The sequence below is a fragment of the Cupressus sempervirens genome, chromosome 7 (genome assembly GCF_028749045.1).
Source record: "Cupressus sempervirens isolate cs-2001-9-10 chromosome 7, ASM2874904v1, whole genome shotgun sequence".
Taxonomy (NCBI): domain Eukaryota; kingdom Viridiplantae; phylum Streptophyta; class Pinopsida; order Cupressales; family Cupressaceae; genus Cupressus; species Cupressus sempervirens.
The window spans coordinates 865,415,852-865,436,818 of NC_143124.1; the positions used below are offsets into that span (position 1 = coordinate 865,415,852).

Below are 20,967 nucleotides of genomic sequence, written 5' to 3' on the forward strand. Positions count from 1 at the left end.
TGTTGATTTTATGAAGTCTTTGCATGAGGAAGTAAAGTTAAGGTCGAAACAAAGTAATCTAAAGTATAAGGAGAATGCAAATAAGTCTAGAAGACATCATGTTTTTGAAGTTGGTGATGAGGTGATGGTTCATTTAAAGAAAGGAGAATTTTCTAGTGGACATGTAGTAAGTTGAAGATGAAGAAGGCTGGACCTTGTAAGGTCTTGAAGAATTTTGACAATGGTAATAATTATGATGTTGAGTTATCAAATGACAGGGATATATCTCTTGTATTCAATACAACTGATATATATGGATATCATGAATTGGATGATGAAGTTTTTGTATTAGATAATTATCCTAAGAAGAAAATTGAAGAGGTTGAATAGATACTAAATTAGGGAGTTGGTAAGAGCACAAGATGGAAGGATTAATATGAGTATTTGGTAAAGTGGAAGAATAGACTAGTTGAAGATGCTTCATGGATTTCCCAGTCTAAGTTGGATTCAACTCAATTTGTGACATCTCAATGGCTTACAAGAACCATTTCTTTCAAACCTAGTTGTTTGATGTAGGAGCATCCTTAGTTACATTTCTATTCTTCTTATTTTCTTAGTTGTTGTCGAATTACAATGCCATGCATTGGTAAGTTCTCTATTTTTATCAGGTTAATAGTTGCTACCGAGTTCATTTGGTTGTCGAGTTTGTTTGGCTTTTGAGTTCCTTTTATTGCCAAGTTCTCTTTGATTTTCAAGTTTTTTCAATTGTTGAATTCACTAAGTTTAACCATTTTGTTTGGTTTTTCATTTTTTAACTTGTCTATGTGCAGTTTCTTGTTGGAGCTGACCTTTGCATTTAATTTTAAGATAGGTATTTGCTGAGAGCTGACTTGTGTCTTGTTTTGGAATTTAGTGTAAGGATTTAATTAGTTGGTATTTACAATAAGCTGACTTGTGGCCGTGCATGTATTTAAATGGGTCTTTAGTAGAGTTTTAGGGGAGGAAGGGAGATCAAGTAGAGTAAAAAGATTAGAAGCAAGTTGGGAATGTGAATTTTATCATTGTCAATGAATCTAAATTGTAATGTTGGCCATAACATAGAAGGCCTCTATCTTATCTATTTTTTGTTTTTGTGTTGTTTTCTAATATGTTTACTCTTGTAGGTGGTTTAGACAGTTGGGTGTGTCTTTGGCCCTGGTTATCTCATCCCTCCTTGCATCAAAAATATCAAGAGGATAGAGTGCTCCTTATTTCCAAAGTTGACACATCCTTTACGTACATAATTGACATGAAAATCACGACATGTATAGAGTTCTACATGTTACAAGATGATCTAATAGAGAGAATTAGAAAAGGGGACCAATTGACCATGTAGATCTTCACTTATAGTCTACTACAAGTTAAATAATTCATTTATGTCATGTAGTTTTTGGAACTGATGGTTTTGTATGATAGAAGGTATGATTAGGACTAATAGATGGTTGTCCTTACTTTAGGAGACACTTTCATTTCCATTTATAGGGAAGCAATACAATGGTTTGTCTACTGTCTAAAATTATCCAAAACCCAAGCTCTAGGAAGAAAATGGTACAACAAAGGAGTTCAAGCTAGTGGGTTCAAGACCCCAAGGAAGGAAATTTTGAAGATGCTCATCAGTTTTCCCCAAGTTGATTTCATCAAGCCCAGAAAATTTTGCATCAGTTTCCTATGATGTATCTTTGGGCAACCTCACTCTCATGAGTTTTCACCATGGATGTTTTACTTCATTACATCCATCTTGACTGGGACCATAACTTTCTATTGGGTGGGGTACGAGAATAGTAACTTTTCATTGGATGTGGAATGAGAAGTGATAAGCCTTGATTGTGTAATGTGGTATGAAGTATCACTACTTGAGGAAGTTAATATAAGACAGAGAAGAAGATTGGAATATGTCAACACAAAGGAGTAGATAACTGATATATTCACTAAGGTAATACCTAAGGATGGATTTTAACATCTAAGAGGTAAGTTAGGGGTCATTCTCTTATATAAAGAAAACTAAGTAGAGATGCTACATTACATAATTTTTTATGATCACGATATCTTACACATTGATGTAGGAGGTCACACTTTAATCACCTTTTAGGCTAATGTATTAGAATAATTGAATTTGAGTATTTCTATCCAAAAATCATTTTTTCTCAAACATATGATGTAGATAAATTCATTCTAGCCAAGTTATATATGGTTTCACACATTTCCAATTGAAAATGTCAATTAAATGCATGTTTCAAGTTTGTATCCAAATACTAAAGAACTAAAATTATTTCAGAAAGCTAATGTTTCAATAACTCTTAGTATTTTTTGTGATATTTTTTTAGTAACATACAAACACCATTTTATAGAGCTCAAAGTCCTAAATATTCTAATATAGAATTTATAGTGTTTTCATTAGATATACTATATTGTAATTTAAAAATTATACAAGCATGTATTTTACCACTAAAAAATATGTTAATTTTGAGAAAAAAATTATATTAAATCATATCAATTTTTTTTAAAAATTACATGGCATCTGAGAGGAGAGAGTCCTCTTTTAGAATGTATAATTTTTCTGCTAGTTAGAATAAATTTGTTTTGAAAAATGTGGTGGGATTTGAAAACTATTGATTTCATGTGAGTTGAAATTTGAATCATTATAAAAGAGAAAATATAGGTCTTAAGTCAATTTTTATTTTTGATTTTTCTAGATATATATGTTATCTATAACATTGTCTGAGTTCAAAGAGAAATAAGTTTATTTCGATATAGTTTTGTGGTGGGAACTAAACCCCTAATTTTCAACATTTTTCAGAAACTAAAAAATTATGTATAAAAATTATGAAAATATATCATTTTTTATTCCAAATAATTATTAAAAGTTATAATCCTAAATTTCATCCATTTCTACACATTTCATTAGTTTACTTTATTTTCAAATTCTAAATAATAATACCACTTTTATGTCATTGAAGGTGAACAACTATACTTTTGTTAGCCTTTTCCTTTACAAAAGGGTGACACAAGTTTGGGCGTTTACCCTCCTAAAGATGTGAAAAGATGGAAATAAGTATGAATAGATGAGGCTTGAAGTAAATATGATAGGAGTGATATTTGAAGGACCGGTCAGAATTGTGACAAGAGCATGATGTGTATATAGTGAATGATGCCTTTGGTATAGTTATCAAAGAGGGAGATGAAGATTAGTTTGCATATAAGTTACAAATAAAGAGTAAGATGATGTGTTACTACCCAATTGCAATAAGAGATGTCAAAGAGGGAGTCATTACAAGTGCTAATAAAATTGGTGTTAGAATAAAGAATTTATAATTGGTATCTTAAAGGGGAGAAGTGTAATAGAATCAAAGAGGAAGCATGTTGGAGGTTGCATGTCCATGAGAATTAGAATGAAACTGAGGAAATTAATGAAGATCTAATAAAAATTATAGAGGGAGCTAATAGAGTGAAAATCATGAGCAAGCTTTTTGCATTTACATGGTAACAAAAGGTGTTTCCATCAATGCAAAAGAGGGAGATTGTTGGAAACTACAATTGGAATAATTGTTATGTTGTCATTGATGTCAAACCTTATTGGTAAGACATTTACTAACAAAGTAGAGTGCCATATCAATTAATTGATGAAGAGGATTTGAAAAGAAGAGATAACAAGGTGAGCAAGTCAAGTTGTTGAAAAAATAGGGTTAAGTATGATAGAACTAAAATGGACATTTAATCATTTTGTCTTTGACAACCTAATATGTTGTTTGATCATCCTATGAAGTATAGAAGAGATGAGAAAAATATAAGTATGACATAGTAAACTATGGTCAATGAAGAAGAAGATTAAGAAACTTAATAGATAGCCAAGAAAATAATATTTGTCAAGTGACAATAATGACAAAGAAGGATAAAAGGAAAAATCAAAGTAATCACTAAGTGTAGTGAAGATCAAGCGAGCTAGTGTAAGTTGAGCAAGAAAAAACAATAGTGACTTAGCTACACAGTGATGACTAAGTATCATAAAATTAATAGTTTGTGAAAGATTAGAGACTTGAGCCTAACATAGTTGAATTTTTGGATTGGTCGAAAAGCGTGAATGATACTAATTTATGAGCTAGCATATTTAATGCATGAATTGAGTTTGTTAAGCGATTTATGGTGAGGATTCAAGGAGAAGCTTCCAGAACTTTCAAGAAAGGAGTAGAAGGACAAAATGATAAATAGATTCAATGAATTTGATGAAACCCTAAGATCTATAGTGATGTTTAATTGAAAAAAGATCTAAGCTACATGTTAAGAAGGAACAAGAGATGTTTTATGGTTGTTGTTTGGAAATTTTTTGAAAAATAGAGTTGCAAGAGAAAAGTGATAAGTAGGGTTACCAAGAAAATTATAGATGAAGAATATGATGAAGTTTAGTCAACGAACCAAGAATGAGGCGAATGGAGATCCAAATTTGCAAAGTTAGTTTTATTTTAATCTTTAAAGCTTAACTATTACTTTCTAACCATTGTGACACTAAAATCCTTTAATCAAGGCTGACCTAATAGTCATATTATAAATCCTTTAATCAAGGTGATATTCTAATGGAATGACCTAAAGTCCTTTAACAAGGTCATTCCTAATAAGGTGATTAAATTTTTTAACAAGATCATACATAAAAATGTGTTTTATAACCTTTAATACGGTTGGCTCTTATCTGAGATGACTTTAGAAGAGTGAAAATGTGGTACCATGACACTTGGTGATTTTTCCCAAATTGGGTTTCCACATTAAATCCCAGTGTCATATATTTGTGAATTTTTTGGTGATGCATGCTATTTACTGTTGTTTATTTTTTTTATTCAAGATATAGTAGACAAAGAACAAAGCATTTAATGAATAAGATAAGTTACTAATGAGTTTCTATATTGGCCAAGTGGATTTATGAGTTTTAATAAGTTGCTAAAAGTTGAATTGGTACATCTAGACCTGAGAATAATTGAGTCACTCGCCTCACCCTCGTAGTTATTCTAAATATTCTGACAACGAAAAACTCTCCTTACTCCAATTCATGCATCCTAAATATGATATGGGATTGGAGTTGGTATCCCTAACCTCTTTACCCCCACCAATAATACAAACTTGTCACTCTTATCAATGATGACTTTTGGAAGGTTAAAGAAAGTCCTAGGGATTTTGTCTCACATTGAAGGGTTACAAAACATAGGGGTTATTTCTATACTTTAATTAAGAAAAATGGTCAACTATTACCCTCTTAAGACCATATGGCTTAAACATCACATACTAAGGCTTGATTCCCAGGCGAAGTGTGCTAAATAGCAAAAGTTGATTTTTTTTCCAACCATAATTTTTGTCATAGTGTGTAATGTTTAAGGATGGCCTCATAAGACCCATGTTATAAGAACTCATAAATAAATTTATCTTAGATAATAAACTGGTTAAAATTTCAAATCATAAGGGAGGAAATTGATTTCGAATAGATGTTTTCACTTCTCCCATGGATCATGTTATTTTCCTTAGATAGCCAACATGTTCACAAGTATAGTTAGATGACAATAATAAGTCACATTATTTGCTATCAATTTTTATCAAGTCTACTAAGTAATACCAAAAAAATGTGATATAATCATTAATTTTGCATTGCCAATGTATCTAACCATTTACCAAAAAAATGTATGTAAAGCTTTAGGGTTGTATTAGATATATGTCCGATAGAGTCTCACAATTGACATGACCATGGTGATAAATATACAATAGAGGCTACTTATCAAGGCAAACAATTTCTATTGATACATGTGCCTCTAGATTTGCAAGTGGGTGATGAAATAATTTTTTTTATTGTCATCTATAAGATCAAATGTTTCATGTCTCTCAAAAGTTGAACAGTCCAATAAGAAAAGGAAAAGTTCCATATAGAGTTTGAAATGTGACTTTCTCGTTGCTACTATTTCTTTGTTGATCTTAGATCTTGAGTGAACTTTATCAAGTAATATATGGTTTCTAATATCAAATCCCATACAAACAAACCAATTAAAGATTCTCAATTATAAGTAGTACCATAATTGACCTACACACTATCCTACATAATGCATTGCATGATGTATATCATTAAGTTTGCATCACAACCAAAAATAAACTCAAACTACTTTATTTTAACCTTAATGAAATAGTATGAACTAATAACTTAGTGAATCCAATTTCATAATAACTTGCTTTTTATATCAGCTTGAATTATTGTCCACAAGACTTGATGTAACCTTCTCTGAAATAGTCATAATGTATATCATTAAATTTGCATCACAACCACAAATCAACTCAAACTACTTTATTTTAACCTTCTTGAAATAGTATGAACTAATAACTTAGTGAATCCAATTTCATAATAACTTGCTTATTATATCAGCTTGAATTATTGTCCACATGACTTGATGTAACCTTCTCTGAAATAGCCATGATGTATATCATTAAATTTGCATCACAACCACAAATCAACTCAAACTACTTTATTTTAACCTTCTTGAAATAGTATGAACTAATAAGTGAATCCAAATTCATAATAACTTGCTTATTATATCAGCTTGAATTATTGTCCACATGACTTGATGTAACCTTCTCTGAAATAGCCATGATGTATATCATTAAATTTGCATCACAACCACAAATCAACTCAAACTACTTTATTTTAACCTTCTTGAAATAGTATGAACTAATAACTCAGTGAATCCCTGCGTATTATATCAGCTTGAATTATTGTCCACATGACTTGATGTAACCTTCTCTTGAAATAACTCAGTGAATCCCTGCTTATTATATCAGCTTGAATTATTATCTCTTGAAATAGCTTTTTGCCGATGTTGTAAAAATATTAAACGCAGCACAGGTATGGGACCGCTGCTGACCAATAAAACGTCTCGTACTAAAAATTGGGATTGTGACTTGACTTCAATATTTCAAAACTTTAAAAAAGGGCAAATAACGTGTTTTTAAAAAAGGGCAAATAACGTGTTTGCTTTGACACTTCGTAACAAATACCAGCAATTAAGTGTGCGTACCCCGGAAGAGCCAAGTGCCCATCTAAGAGCAATGTAAGGAGTCTTACATTGTATGACTGACGTAGGCAATGTTACGCAATGTAAGGAATCTTGCAGTGTACGACTGACGTGTGGCCAACACAATTTCACGTGGTCTTGCCAAGGAAGACTGAAAGCATCGTAATTCGTACAAAAAGCTTCACGTGGTCTTGCCAGTTTTTCCCTATAAATACCATTGTAAGCCCTCGGCCAAAAGAATCCTTTCCTAAGTGCGAGGAAAAAGTGTTAAGCTTGTGTTTTATTGTTAATTAGAGTCTATAGTGCTTCGCCAATGGCCAGTTTGAAGGGAGGTGAAGCTGCTGTTTCTGATATACCAGAAAGATCTGTCAACCAGTGGAATAATGATTTTGTGCAGTCTCTCCAAACACCATACGCGGTAAATAACTTCATAGATATTTATATATCTTTCTATAATCTTCTGGCATTTTTCTTCCGTGCTGATTGTATAGTTTTCAGGAACCTGAATACCGGGAACGTGCTGAAACACTGGTTAACGAGGTTAAAATCTTATTAAAAGAAATGCAAACTGGAGATGGCGATTTCATCGAGCGGCTTGAAATGGTTGATGCATTGCAATGCCTCGGAATAGATCGATATTTTCAGGCTGAGATAAAAGAGGCCCTTGATTATGTTTATGGGTCGGTTAAATTTCTCTTTTGACATTTAATTTGCTAATAAAAGATATAAACTGTTACGGAAATTCTAACATGTGATTCTATTATCAATGCTAAAATTTCTATACAGCCCATAAATAAGGGAAAAGATCTAGTAGCACCTAGAATTAAATTATAAGTTAAATTTGAACAATTTTTTTGGTGTACTTTCATTAGGCAACTGAAGAGGTTAAAGCTAAGATTTTAGCTTTTGGGTATTTACAAATCTTTCTTTAGAGAGACCATAGAACACAAAGTAGTATAAAAGTGTCATTCCAAAAAGTTCTCCTGAAACCTACTATATTCATGCAACAATAGTCCTAGCTCAAAAATAATTAGTACTTGTAGTTAAATGTCCAAATATCCTTTATAAAATGTCCAAATAACTTTTATAAAAGGACAGCTATCCTCTCAACAAAATGCAGGTTGACCAAATTTCAAAAAATCGAAAATATCCTGAATATTTTTTAAAATTTCAGCATTTGATCTTCACGATCTGCATATTTTGTGATCGAAAAGAATAAAAACTTTGAAAAAAATCCACTGTGTTTTTTAGAATCTGAAAAACAAAAAAGTTTGGCCTTTTTTTTTTTTTCTTTTCAGTCTTTATTGCATTTTTTGTGGAGATTAGCCAGTCCCTTTATAAAACGTCCCAATAGTAATACACAAATTGGTCAATTATCAACAAAAAAAATCAAAGAAAACAAAAAATATCAACTATGTATACTTGTATGATTGACTATTTATTTGAATAGTTCATTTTTTTAAAGAGCTCTTTAAGAATGATAATTATAACTAACTTCACGTCTATTAATAGATCTCTTCTCCTATTTTAACACAGTTTTGAAATGGATTTTAAATGATTAGAAAAGGTTTAAAAAATGTTTAGTTTACAATGATTACAGATGTTGGGATGGAAATATGGGCATAAGATTAGGATCCGGAAGTGTTACAAAGGATTTGAATGCTACAGCTTTAGGAATCAGACTTCTCAGGCTTCATCGTTATCATGTTTCTGCAGGTACCTGCTGAATATCTCTTTTCTTTGAGATGTTTTTCCATCCTTTAGTTATATATGCAAGTCACAACTATTAAAGAACATACTTTTAAAATGTCTTTTGTTTCATTATCCATTTATGTAGTATATTTCTTGTTGACTTATAGACATTTAATCATTTGTTTGTGTTGTTATGTGGGAAGATGTGTTGGAGAACTTCAAGAGCAAAACTCATGGGCAGTTCTTCTCTGAAGGAAAGTGTGATAATCTGAACATTATGAGGGATGAATATGTAATGAGAAGTATGCTTAATCTCTTAAGAGCTTCAAGTGTGGCCTTTCCAGGAGAAAAAATTATGGAAGAGGCTAAAATATTTAGCTCTATATACCTTAAGCAATTATTACAAGATTGTGATCACAGATGCAAGGAAGGCTTTCTGAAAGAGGTAATACATTTCGATAATTTTTTTAAAACAATCAGAAAAAGTTGTTAAATAAGAGTTTAGGGGACAAAGTTTTTGTATTGACTAAATATTATTATATCTATTTTATAGGTGGAATATGCACTCTTGTACAATTGGACTCGCACCTTTTCTAGATGGGAGGCAAGAAATTTCATCGAAATATATGAATTAGATAATCTCAGGTAAAAGTTGTTAAATATTATTAAAGATTTATCTTTTAAATTTATGAACAATAAATTGATGTGAATTTATTTAAGTTAATTGATGGATTCTCTTGTTTTTTTTTTTTTCTTTCAGGGTAAAGGATGTAAAAATTTTTGAATTGGCAAAATTAGATTTCAACATATTACAGTCCATTTACAAGATGGAAATGAAGCTAGTCTCAAGGTAATTATCATTATGAAATAAATTAAGCTTTCAAAAAAAAAAATTGAGATATTAAATAATGTCAAAATAAAAGAAACTTAAAAATAATCTCATTAGATTTTTAAAACTATCCATATGATAATTTAAATATATGAAATGAGTAATTAATTTCTTATTGTATTTTGAATAAACTTTACATATATAAAAGAAAAAGTAAATTCTCATAGCTCTCTATTTTTTTCCTTCATACTATATTTTATTATAATTAAAAGGTTGGGCTAAAGGTGGCCATATTACATACATTTTGTAGTGGATGAACATGCTTGAAAGAAGTATGTAAAAAATTTGTATTTTAAAAACAGTTTTCTATTGGTTTTTAATCTTTATAAGTTTAAATGAGTTTATGAAAATATTAATTTGATTTATTTTTATGGCAGTTGGTGGATAGAGTCTGGAATTACTCAGTTGATCTCAATTCGACAACGTCCAATTGAATATTATTTGTTAGGAGTCAGTGCTATAGATGAAATGCAGTTTTATAGAAGTAGAATTGCTTTTACTAAATCAACAACACTTCTTTCTCTAATGGATGATCTTCTTGATGATCACTTGACATTTGAGCAAGCTGAACTTGTTATTAAGGCCATCACCCAAGGTTGGGATGTTTCTATTATACAAGATATTCCAACTAGTTTTAAGAGGATTGTAGAGTTCATTTTTGAAACAGTACATGAGATGGAAAGGGAGGCTACTCAAAAGCAAGGATATGACACAATGCCATTTATTACAAAAGCGGTATGTCTACTTTCCCAAAATATTGTTTTCTTAAAAAATTACATTTATTTCAATTTCAATTTTTGAAATACTTTTCTCACAATTATTATTTTTATATCGCTTAACTTTATTTCAAATTAATTTTAAGTGATTACATTGTAACCCTTTCTTACATACATTCCAATTGCTTGCAAAAATTAAGATATGTCATGAATGAAAAGTTTTCTAAATTCTCTACTTAGAAATGCAAATACCTTTTACTAGAAAGGCACAATATCATAACACGTTTATTAAATTAAACAATTATTAATACTAAGACAATTTAATGTGTTCTATATGCACCAAGGTGAAGACTCAATGTGTTGACTGAAGTGAATGATATAATAAATCTATTTTCCTTTTAAAGAGACTTTATATATATATATATATTTCCACTAAAAAATAATATAATTAATATATAATATTTATTATTATATATAGATATTATTCTCTTTTATAGGACAATTAAGTGAAGCTAGATTAATGATATGAAATCAACATAGTAGTTTTCAAAAATTAGATAGATCGATTTTGATTATTTTTAAAGATTTAATTAAAAAGATGGTTATTAAATCAAATTAATAGTTCAAATATGTTGTGGTTTAGTGGGTGGATTACGTAGAAGCTAGTCTACAACAAGCACGTTGGAACATGAGTGGAGATATTCCTACTTACAACGAGTACATAAAGGTTGCAGCCACAACTGCAGCAATTGGACCACTGTTGTTGCATCCTCTTCTCTTAGCAGCTAATGATCTAGGAGGCAAGGCTATTGAAAAGACATTTAATAACCAATGTAGATTCTATGAGTTCATATGGTTATTGACACGCTTGATTGATGATGCTCATGATTACCAGGTTTTTATCTTTCTCTTTTCAATTGATATTTAGATCCAAATGCAAAAGATATCATAGTTATTATATTAACATACTAACATATCCTTTTATCATGATGAAGGATGATAAGCTATCTGGACAAATAGCCTCAGCAATTTCTTGTTATATGATGGATCATCCAGAATTTTCAGAAGAAGAGGCAATAAACCATGTCAATTATATGATTGACCAGTTACTTAAAGAGTTTACATGGGAATATTTGAAAGAAGATAATACATTGTTTGATTGGGAAAAGACAAGCCTGAACTTGAATAGAGGATTGCAATGTTTCTACGTATATGGAGATGGTTTTTCATATCATGACAAAGGGAACAAGGAACGCATAATCAAAATTCTTATTGATCCAATACAATTATAAAAAGATGGAGTTTCTTATACCATCTAATAATTAAATTTCTATTATCTAAAAATGATTGAAAGGTTTCCTTCTAACTTTATATTTCTAAAGGATGCACCTCATTTATATTGTAATAGCATCGTATTATTATTACGCGAATATATATGTTGTTTTTAATTGTTACTATACTCTTCTATATATTGATTCTCTATTCAAATAACAATTGATATAAATTAATTTATTTAAATATATGTTCAATTTCAATTGTTAATATTGTAGATTATTTTTCTTCATGAAATTACCCAGCATCTTTCAATTTATTTTAAAGAAAGAAATAATTAAATTAAAAAGTACAATATACCAAATGCTAATAGAATTTTATTATAAAGAATAAAGAACAATACAAACTGTGGTAAAATTTACCCCTAAAGTAGTATTGTAATTATCTTATTTTATTGGCTTCACTAGTTTCTCATCTAAGAATGATTATTATACTTGATATGACTGAGTCAACTTGGCTTAAATGGAAAATGCAAAGAAAGATGTCTATACATATATAAAAATCATATTTATTTAGTAATTAAATTAAATTTACAATTAAAATTTTCAATTGTTGATTCATTATTTTATAATTATTATATATAAATAATTATTTTTTATTACAAGATATTTTATGCATGTATAATTGTAATTGTAAATGTAATTACTATAAAAAAATTAGTTTTTCTTCAACTCAATCTTGATCTCCAGAGTTCAATTTTTTTTTCCAAACAGATCTATACATAGACTTGTGGCTTTAATTGCATAAAATCGTCAAATTACATATAGTCTATTAACAACGTGACAAAATCTTTATATAGAATTAAAAACTCAAAAAAATACAAACAAATTAAATAAATTTAGTCTATTTCATGCATTTGTTTTCTCTTACATATTGTTATAGTAGTCATAAATTTAATACATTTGTCAAAGTTAATATAACTAGCTTAAATATTAAAATAGTAACAAATTTAAAATATATCAAGTAATCTTCTTTAAGTAGGTACCTATTGCACCTTTAACTTTGATGAAAAATACTGCCTAGAGAAGGATCTATGTTGACATCTTTTAAATATTAAAAAGATATATTTATTCTACTAGTAGTCACAACATAATGTGAAAGATCTTATGGGTATGTGCAAAATCATGGTGTGCCAAAAAGTGGCAATCTAAAAAATATGTAGTTATGAAATGCCTCAAACCATTTCAAAATCTATTCCAACTTTTTTCCCACCCACCCCAATACTAAATGAAAATAATTAATATCTTTATAAAGTCTACTATATCTTTGGATACCAACCCTGTATGGTCAACTTTAAAAAATCCTAAAAATTTGTTTTTGGCCTGTTTTTATGTGATTTTTACTTCAAACATGTAGCTGACAACTTTTTTTTGCCAACATTTGATGAAATGAAAAGGGTTTCTTAAGATGTTCTTATCTTTTCATACATGTAAGGTTTGTCAAATTATGAGTTTAGTCAGTAATTATTACTTATTTTCTAATGGAGTTACATATAAAGTGTTGACTAACACACTACTTGAAAAACAACTATAACTTTCAAATGGTAAAACATTTTTTAAATCCAAAAGATGCATCACATTCTATGTTTCTTCCACTATAAGGGGAAAAAATGAAAAATCAATTTTGCAGTGTTTTGAATTAGTTAAGATGGTCAGACATGAGAGATTTTTTTATTCCAAAAATATGTGTCACATCCAAGCATGAGTCTACTACTTATATCTAGAATATTATTAAAAAATATAATCATTTTATTTCGATTAAGGTGGTCAAACATGCGTTTACTTCTTATTTTTGTTCTGAAATTTTTGTAATATTGCATTGAAATTCAAAATTTTGACCAATCAAATTTTTTTTTGAGATAAGTACTAGTAGTTTAGAAACTAGATTCAATTTTCTAGAGATTCTTCTCTCAGGTTTTTGATATAAAGCTAATAGCAAGTAGAAATTGCGCGTCAAGTTGACATAACCCTGATTTTCTGATTTTTTATTGCCACTTAAGAGCATAGTTTTGTTGACCATGATCCTACACATACCCTTATATTGAATTTTTTTATATAATTATATCAATGGTAGGATTAGTCTTAGGGTTTGTGTTAGGGTTAGTAGTATTTTTTAATGATTATAACTTTATGTTTAAGTCTACGGCTTGGGATTAGGGTTAGGGTTAGTCTCAAGGTTAGAATTAGGATTAACGTTATGATTTTGGTTCTATTATCTAAATAGGATTAGGCTTTAGTATAGAGCTTGAGACAATATTTAAAAGACTTAGCTTCCATAAGGATGGACTCACCCATCGCCACAATATCATTAACCAATTTTTCATATGAAAAAATAAGATTATCCAAAGACAATTTAGGACCTGCTACTTTACCATTCTTAACACATGCATTTAAAAACCTACCAAGAATCCCAATCATAGTAGCAAACAAGATAGGAGATAAATTGTTAGAAATAGGGAATAATGAGAGAGTAGGTGAATTAGTATTCTACAAACTTTAGCCCAAAAATGAATATTATTAATTACCTTATAAATTTCTTATGAAAGAAAACTAATTATGTTGAATAGTAGACATAACCATGCAATAAGAGAACTCATAACACCATATTTTGTTAACCAGGGAACCCGACCATGGGAAAACCCTAGTGTGGATGATACCCACAAAATGATCCACTAATAAAACGTATTTGGTTACAAATATTGACCCTTTTAAGAGTCTATTATGAATGGAATAGAGCTGCTGATTATTTAGCCAAATGGGCTTCTAGTCATGATCTGGGTTGGAATATTATGGATAGGGGACAACTTTTCTTTGAGATGGTGCAAGAATTTGATTTCTTTGAGCTCTCCTTGTTGTATTTCTTTCTATCTTAATAAATTTTTACCCCTCTTTTTCCAAATAAATTAGAGAATGAACCTCTCACAATTAGTGTCAAAGAAGAATTTGTGTTGGAATATTGCACGAAAGAATTTGTGTTGGAATCTGGAATATTATAGAGAAGTATAATAGCTACAAATATTTGTGATTCATTTCTATGCATCCTCTATTTCTAGTTTCTAAAGCATTTTTGGGTTTTCTTATACAAGAAAAGATAGTCCAAGGTGAGCTTAAGCCTGGTGTCTTAGGCAATTCAGATATCTCTTGCTAGGTGACTTTATTCAAGTTGAGAATTACTTATCTGAATGAAAATGGTTTTTTTTTTCATTTTATGTAATTTTTTTTTGGGTTGCCATGGAAGAATTTGAGCATTTCATGAAGTGTAGTTAAATGATTTATTTGCTACTACCATGGAAAACTTGTCGCTTGCTATCATTTTTGTCACGGCTTGGGTTTTGAGGTTAGTAATTTAATCCCCTTCTTCTACTAGTTAGTATTAGGACATATCATTTTGTTGAGTTTCCCTATTCTTTTGTGGTATATTTGGTACTTTTTCCTGCTTTGTAGATTGGAGAAAATAGACATTAAACATACCAACAACCAATCTAAAATGAACTTGAGGATTTTTCATTTCTTTGAAGGAAAATCGAGTGATTTGAAAATGTCTTTTAGCTGACCTTTCAAAGAGATATAGACAATAAATCCACATGATATGGTCAAGATTTCTTTGACTTTCATTGCCTTCAAAAAGCTAAACATAACATGCCTAAGAGTTTATCATGTCAAAGGCTTTGTCAAGAATTTGTTAAATAAATATATATAACTGGGTGCCGACGTGACATGCATAGCATTGTCTTGGAAAAAAGTAAGGCCCTATCATATTCTTATCACAAGGTCTTCACTATTCCCCACTAGTCAAATATCTTTGCATCTAAGAAATGTGAAGATTACTTCACCCATTCAAAGAGGTATTATAATTCAATGTAGTTGTAGGTCATACTAGGAAAAGGTTATGAAAACATAAATTTCAATAGCCATACCAAATAAACACTATTTTTTTTCTTTCAAAAAGTTGTTTACACTACAAGTTTTTTTAAATTTATGGTTTGACAGCTGCTATCTTCATATTGTATAATTCATAAATAAAAGATAGGGTTAAATGGTGGCAGGTTTTCTTATAAGTTTTCTACCTACCTAGAGTGATGAGATGGGTTGTGCCAGTGGTGAGTGATAAGAACCCATCCTTGAATTTAATGAAATAAAAAAAAGGTATGACTACCGAACCCACAGTAATGTAGGCTTTTACATAAAATAATTACTCAAAAGCTCTTTTCTGAAATGTCTGAAAGAAATCTGGAATGGATCTCATTCCATGAGAGATCTCATTGTGGCATCTTTTCAAATAGTTGTCTTGCTTGAATAGACCCCATGATTGTTATGTTGCATGAATAGACCCCATGATTGTTATGTTGCAGCATTGCCAAATGTGTGCTTTAGCTATGGTCCAGTATGGGGGACTGAAATCTTAGGGGGGTGTTTTTTTTCCTATCTACTGTGATAAACCTTGGGGAGGCTATTGACATTGTTTCACATCTTATGGGGTAAGGCTGGACAACCTTCTTAAGATTTTATTTTTTAGGTCATGACTCATGTTTGATTAGACCCTATTGTTGTGACGTTACATTGTTTCCAAGTGTCTGGTAGAGTTATGGGTTGCTGGGACGAATTGAATTCATAGTTCAATAACTATAGAAATAGGATATGAGAGACTATTTTCTAATGGATTTTCAAATAATTATGTTTTTTAATGTGCAGGTTATTTCCTCCAGTCAGCTCCTACATCCCTACATTTATGGCAATAAGTGTATGTGCTTAGGTATCAATTTTATTGTAACTAAAAGTAGATATCAAGTTTCCTACCTATGGTGTCCAATGAGATTGTTACACCTATTGGAAGTAGCCTAGTATAATATTATGTCTCATATTGCATTATTCTTATAGTTATGACTTTCATGTCACACCATTATTAAGAACAACCCTATCTCCATTATACTGGGGTATTTCTTTGTTTTATGTTTCTCTCAGATGAAGTTGACACATCTTTTGGAAATGATCTTATTAATGATAATTGGAAGCAACTAGTCATTAAATTATGTGTTGTATTGACTCATCTTATTGTCATTGAAATGTTCTCATGAATTGCACAATGAAATAGATAAATTTAATATAATGTCTTATATTCTTTTCTCATTTTTGTAATGGATGAACAACCATAAGTATTGTTCTATATAATATTATAGTGTCCAACTCTATTAAATCTAATTTTAAGGAGCAAAAGGAAAAGGCATCACCTACTTCATAATTAAAAATTGATAGCTTCATATCAAAATACTTTGGCAAATGTGGAATATATGAGCATATAATTTATTTTACCTTTTAGAAGCTAATATGTTTGTCACAGTAATTTTAAAGTGTGAAACCTTGGTCAAATGCTATATTTATAACTCTTTTGTGTTTTTTAGAAAAATCATAAATTTCTATTTGGATAGGGAAATTAATTCCATATAAAGTGGTTGATTGATTTCTTAGATTATTTACTTCACTTCTGGTTATGTATTTTCATTACTACATCGACAATAGTCCTCAGATAGACTACCTATCAGAGATCTTTCAACATGTATTGAAAATTTTAAAGTATTTTCTTGTTTTTCCAAGTAACTTCATAGGCATGTAAATTGATATTGAATTAATAGGAATGTAAACTGCAATTGAATTAATAGGAATGTAAATTAATATTAATTCAATGTAGCTTCATGGCCCATAATTTATGTATGTTCAATGTCATCACTCAACATGAGAGCTTGAGATTTAATGAAATATGTGGTCTACAATTTGATTGTAATACTTTTTTTGTTTGGTTTCTTGAGAAAATCTTTGACATGCCTTGCATAACGGTCTTTTCAGCTTTGGCTTAGGTTGCACTTCAGCAAGAACTACTCCCAGTTAGATTGTTTTAAAGATAATGTTCTCAAGAATCTCAAAACCATATGAAGAGAAATATATCAGTTTCTTATAATATATTTTATATGATTCCTAGTCTTCAACTATGACTGTTGGTTCTGCATTTATCAATAGTCTTTTGATGTTATCTAGCTCTACTACAAATTTATTATTGTTATTATTTTAATTCTATGTGTAATTGTGTTGGATGCATGATTCTATGATTCTAGATTAGATATTGTAATACTCAACTATTTGTGCAATGTAGCAAAGACCCCAAATAATGACTGTTGTATCAAAAATTGAAGAAATGGTAGATCCTCAGAAGGATAAGTTCATCCAAGTTGCATATTTTTATGTACAAGACTTCTTACTCCATAGAAATATGTTTGGAGATAAAAAATTTTAGACATTTATTTTTATTAAGTTAGGTTTCATTTAAGCTTTTAAATCAAACACCTATCGGCGTACCCCTTGAACCTTCATTGGGTGCAAGTGCTAGTTATATCTTTTCTCCCTTTTGGTTTGGTATCTTTTTAGACAGTTATTAAATGATAGATTATTATTTATTTGTAGGTATTTTTATTTCCAATTTCTTTGTAGTGGTAGTGAGACATGCTATCAATTTCAAATGGAACTTGCTAGTTAGTTTTCTATTTTGGTTTAGAAGTCATGGTTGTTTTTGCAAGCCTCATAGGTTTGGAATCCTTAGGGAAATCCTTTATGGTTGGGGATCCTTCTAAATATCCTACAAGGTTTTAGGTTTCTTTCAAAACCCAGAGCACAATTGTGGACAAGCTTGTTTCCTTAGCTAGGCCTTTTTTTTGTTTTTCTTTTGTAAAGATTTCTATTTTTTTCTAAGATTCAAGGGCATGCTAATCCCTACCTTCTTAATAAAAACAATACTTTGGTATTTTACAAGCTAATATTTCTCTTTGTATCTCAATTGTTTAGAATCCCCTTCCTTTTGGATTACTTGTTGAATTTCATCCATCCCAACCTTAATATGTTTTTTTGAATAAAAATATCACCAAAAGTCTCCTTATTCTACACTTTCACTCTATCCTTAATAAAATAAATTTTATTTTCAATTTTAAATAGTGTAGATCCCTCAACCATCACCTGCAACCATTCTTGAAATATTTTGTGTAGGTGTTGAAGGCACGTCCTTTGAAACTTGAAATGTGAGTTTTTTTTAATCCGAACCAGTTGATCAGCCACAAGAGAAATTACAAATTTATTAGATCTAATTTTATTAATAGCTGATAGAGAACAATTAAACCAACTTGTCCATTCATTTATAACTGACACTCTATCTAATATCTTTTGAAGTAAGTCCTTACCCATCTATGATTAGAACAAGTTAATATTCCCCTTAGAGGTCCACATCCCCCAAAGCCTACTAGTTAATAAAATGTATAATATCCATTCTACCATCTAGATGGGATTGAGAGACAATTCCTATAGCCTTATCACAAACTCTCTTTTTGAGGGGACTCAAAGTCACCCATGACAAGCCAAGGCTCTTGGGAAAATGAATTCTTACTAGAATATTGCCCTTCCTAAAAACCCACTCTACCATTTTTAGAGTTGGGAGCATATATATTCAACAAGATCCAAGAGAAATTGTCTCTAAGATGAGTTGTCTTTACAAAAATGATAATATTTTAGGAGTAAATCAACTTACATTGAAACAAATAGTCATTCTAGAACACCAAAAAACTTCCTAAGGGACCATCATAAATACACCCAACCACTTTCCCATTTCATATTAAAAAGAACCTTTCAAATTTTTCTTTCAACAACTTAGTTTTTGAAATTAATATAACACCCATTTCATTATCCTAAACCACATTTCACAATACAAATTTTTTGTTAAGTCCACTCAATCCCTTAATATTTGAGGACGCTATCTTCATTAAAAACTTGGAGATAAGATCTCTTGGATGGTCTTTTTTCACCATCTACAATATCATGTTTACTAGTTATCTCTCTCTCAGCTCCATTTTCAAATTATTACCTTGTTTGTGCTTCTTACCTAAAACATCAGTTGTTAGAATGTTATGGGTAACCTTATGAACAAAAGAAGGCTTAGAGAGTTTTTTCTTCTTTTTTTTGTTCACAAAATCCAATTGTGATTATTTTCCTAGATTTGAAAGAAAACTACCCGCTTGAGATGAATCACTCTCTAGTATTGAAAACATAGTTTTAAGGATGGAAGACACTTCGTCAAAAGATAGGGGAGATAATAATCCAATTGTGTGCCCCTTCTTTTCAAGTTAAACCTAACAACTACCTCCAGACTTGTACCCTAAAGGATAGTGAGGACGACTAAAATGGTTCTTTGTTGTCCCCTTAGGCTGAAAGTGAAAAGTGGAACAAGACCTAAATCTTTACAAGACATTTGATCACAAAAGGCTCTACAACCTTACGATCAAGGATTTCCTTGACTATAAGTTCCACTTCCTCAAAATCAAGCAAGTTTGGGCCATTTATTCTCCTATGACTTTTATATTTAGAAAGGGGTGAATCAAAAATCAGTCTTTAGAGTCAACCACTACCACAGATACAAATATCATTCGTATTTCCTTTATCTTCTCTAACAAAGTTGTCTCCAAAATGTGCAAAGTAGGAGGACACAACTCTATTCAGTTCTGCAACCAAAACCTTGAGAGTGACCTCCACTAGAAAAATAATAGACTCCTCCACTAAGGATGAAAGGATGAAAAGTATTTTTGCATTCTACTAGATTTCCAAAGCAAGAAATAGAATGACTTCCAACAACTCACTTGATCCTCTAATGCTTCTAAATCCAAGCCTATTTTTGCAGACAAAATGAAAGTGAAGAGTCAGATACCAAGTCACTATGGGCCTTCTCCACCACCTTCTTAACCTTCTAATATTTATCCCCAATGACCAATAATATTACAAATCAATAACACAAATATGATATATCTAAACTGAGTATCATGTTTCAATTTACCTTATTTTGAGTTAATGAATATTTCAAAGAGCATGTTTTCAAATCTATAGATATTAACATAGATTTTGGAATAGATTAATATAGATCTAGATTTTGTACTGTGATCTATTGAAAAACAATCATGAAAGAAGGTTGCAAAACCCTTAAAAGATTCCTCATTCTATAACTCAAGGGCTAGGTCGAGAAATGTTACCCTAAGAAGAATCGACACAAAAAAATTACTATTAAATTTTCATTTAGGAATTGATTTATCAAATGATATAACCACATCACTAAATATCAAAGTCCCCTCGCAGAATACCATATTAGAATCCTCTTTATTATAGAGTTCAAACAATAAGAAACCCTTAGGGATGATAGCTATCTCGCAGACACTCTTGACCCCACTTTTAAGGATCCTTGATAGGATAAATAAAAAGTGAGTCCT

The 20,967-nt window shown here is 30.4% G+C and overlaps 1 protein-coding gene across 1 annotated transcript; it reads left to right on the forward strand.

Moving 5' to 3' along the window:
* The first annotated feature begins 7,290 nt into the window (after nt 1-7,290).
* LOC149550209 (delta-selinene-like synthase, chloroplastic) lies at nt 7,291-11,806 on the forward strand. Its single transcript, XM_089795042.1, has 9 exons — nt 7,291-7,470; nt 7,551-7,732; nt 8,653-8,768; nt 8,948-9,189; nt 9,298-9,389; nt 9,505-9,594; nt 10,011-10,368; nt 10,993-11,244; nt 11,345-11,806. Exons 1-9 carry the CDS (start codon nt 7,366-7,368, stop codon nt 11,639-11,641), a joined length of 1,734 nt encoding a protein of 577 aa, XP_089651168.1. The 5' UTR covers nt 7,291-7,365; the 3' UTR covers nt 11,642-11,806.
* The last annotated feature ends 9,161 nt before the right edge of the window (nt 11,807-20,967 follow it).

What these genes read in the sequence shown, in the direction of transcription:
- LOC149550209 (XM_089795042.1), top strand. Translation starts at nt 7,366, where the DNA reads ATGGCCAGTTTGAAGGGAGGTGAAGCTGCTGTTTCTGATATACCAGAA. An exon ending in CTCTCCAAACACCATACGCG is followed by an intron (nt 7,471 to 7,550) that starts GTAAATAACTTC and finishes TATAGTTTTCAG; the next exon opens with GAACCTGAATACCGGGAACG. An exon ending in TCGTTATCATGTTTCTGCAG is followed by an intron (nt 8,769 to 8,947) that starts GTACCTGCTGAA and finishes TTATGTGGGAAG; the next exon opens with ATGTGTTGGAGAACTTCAAG.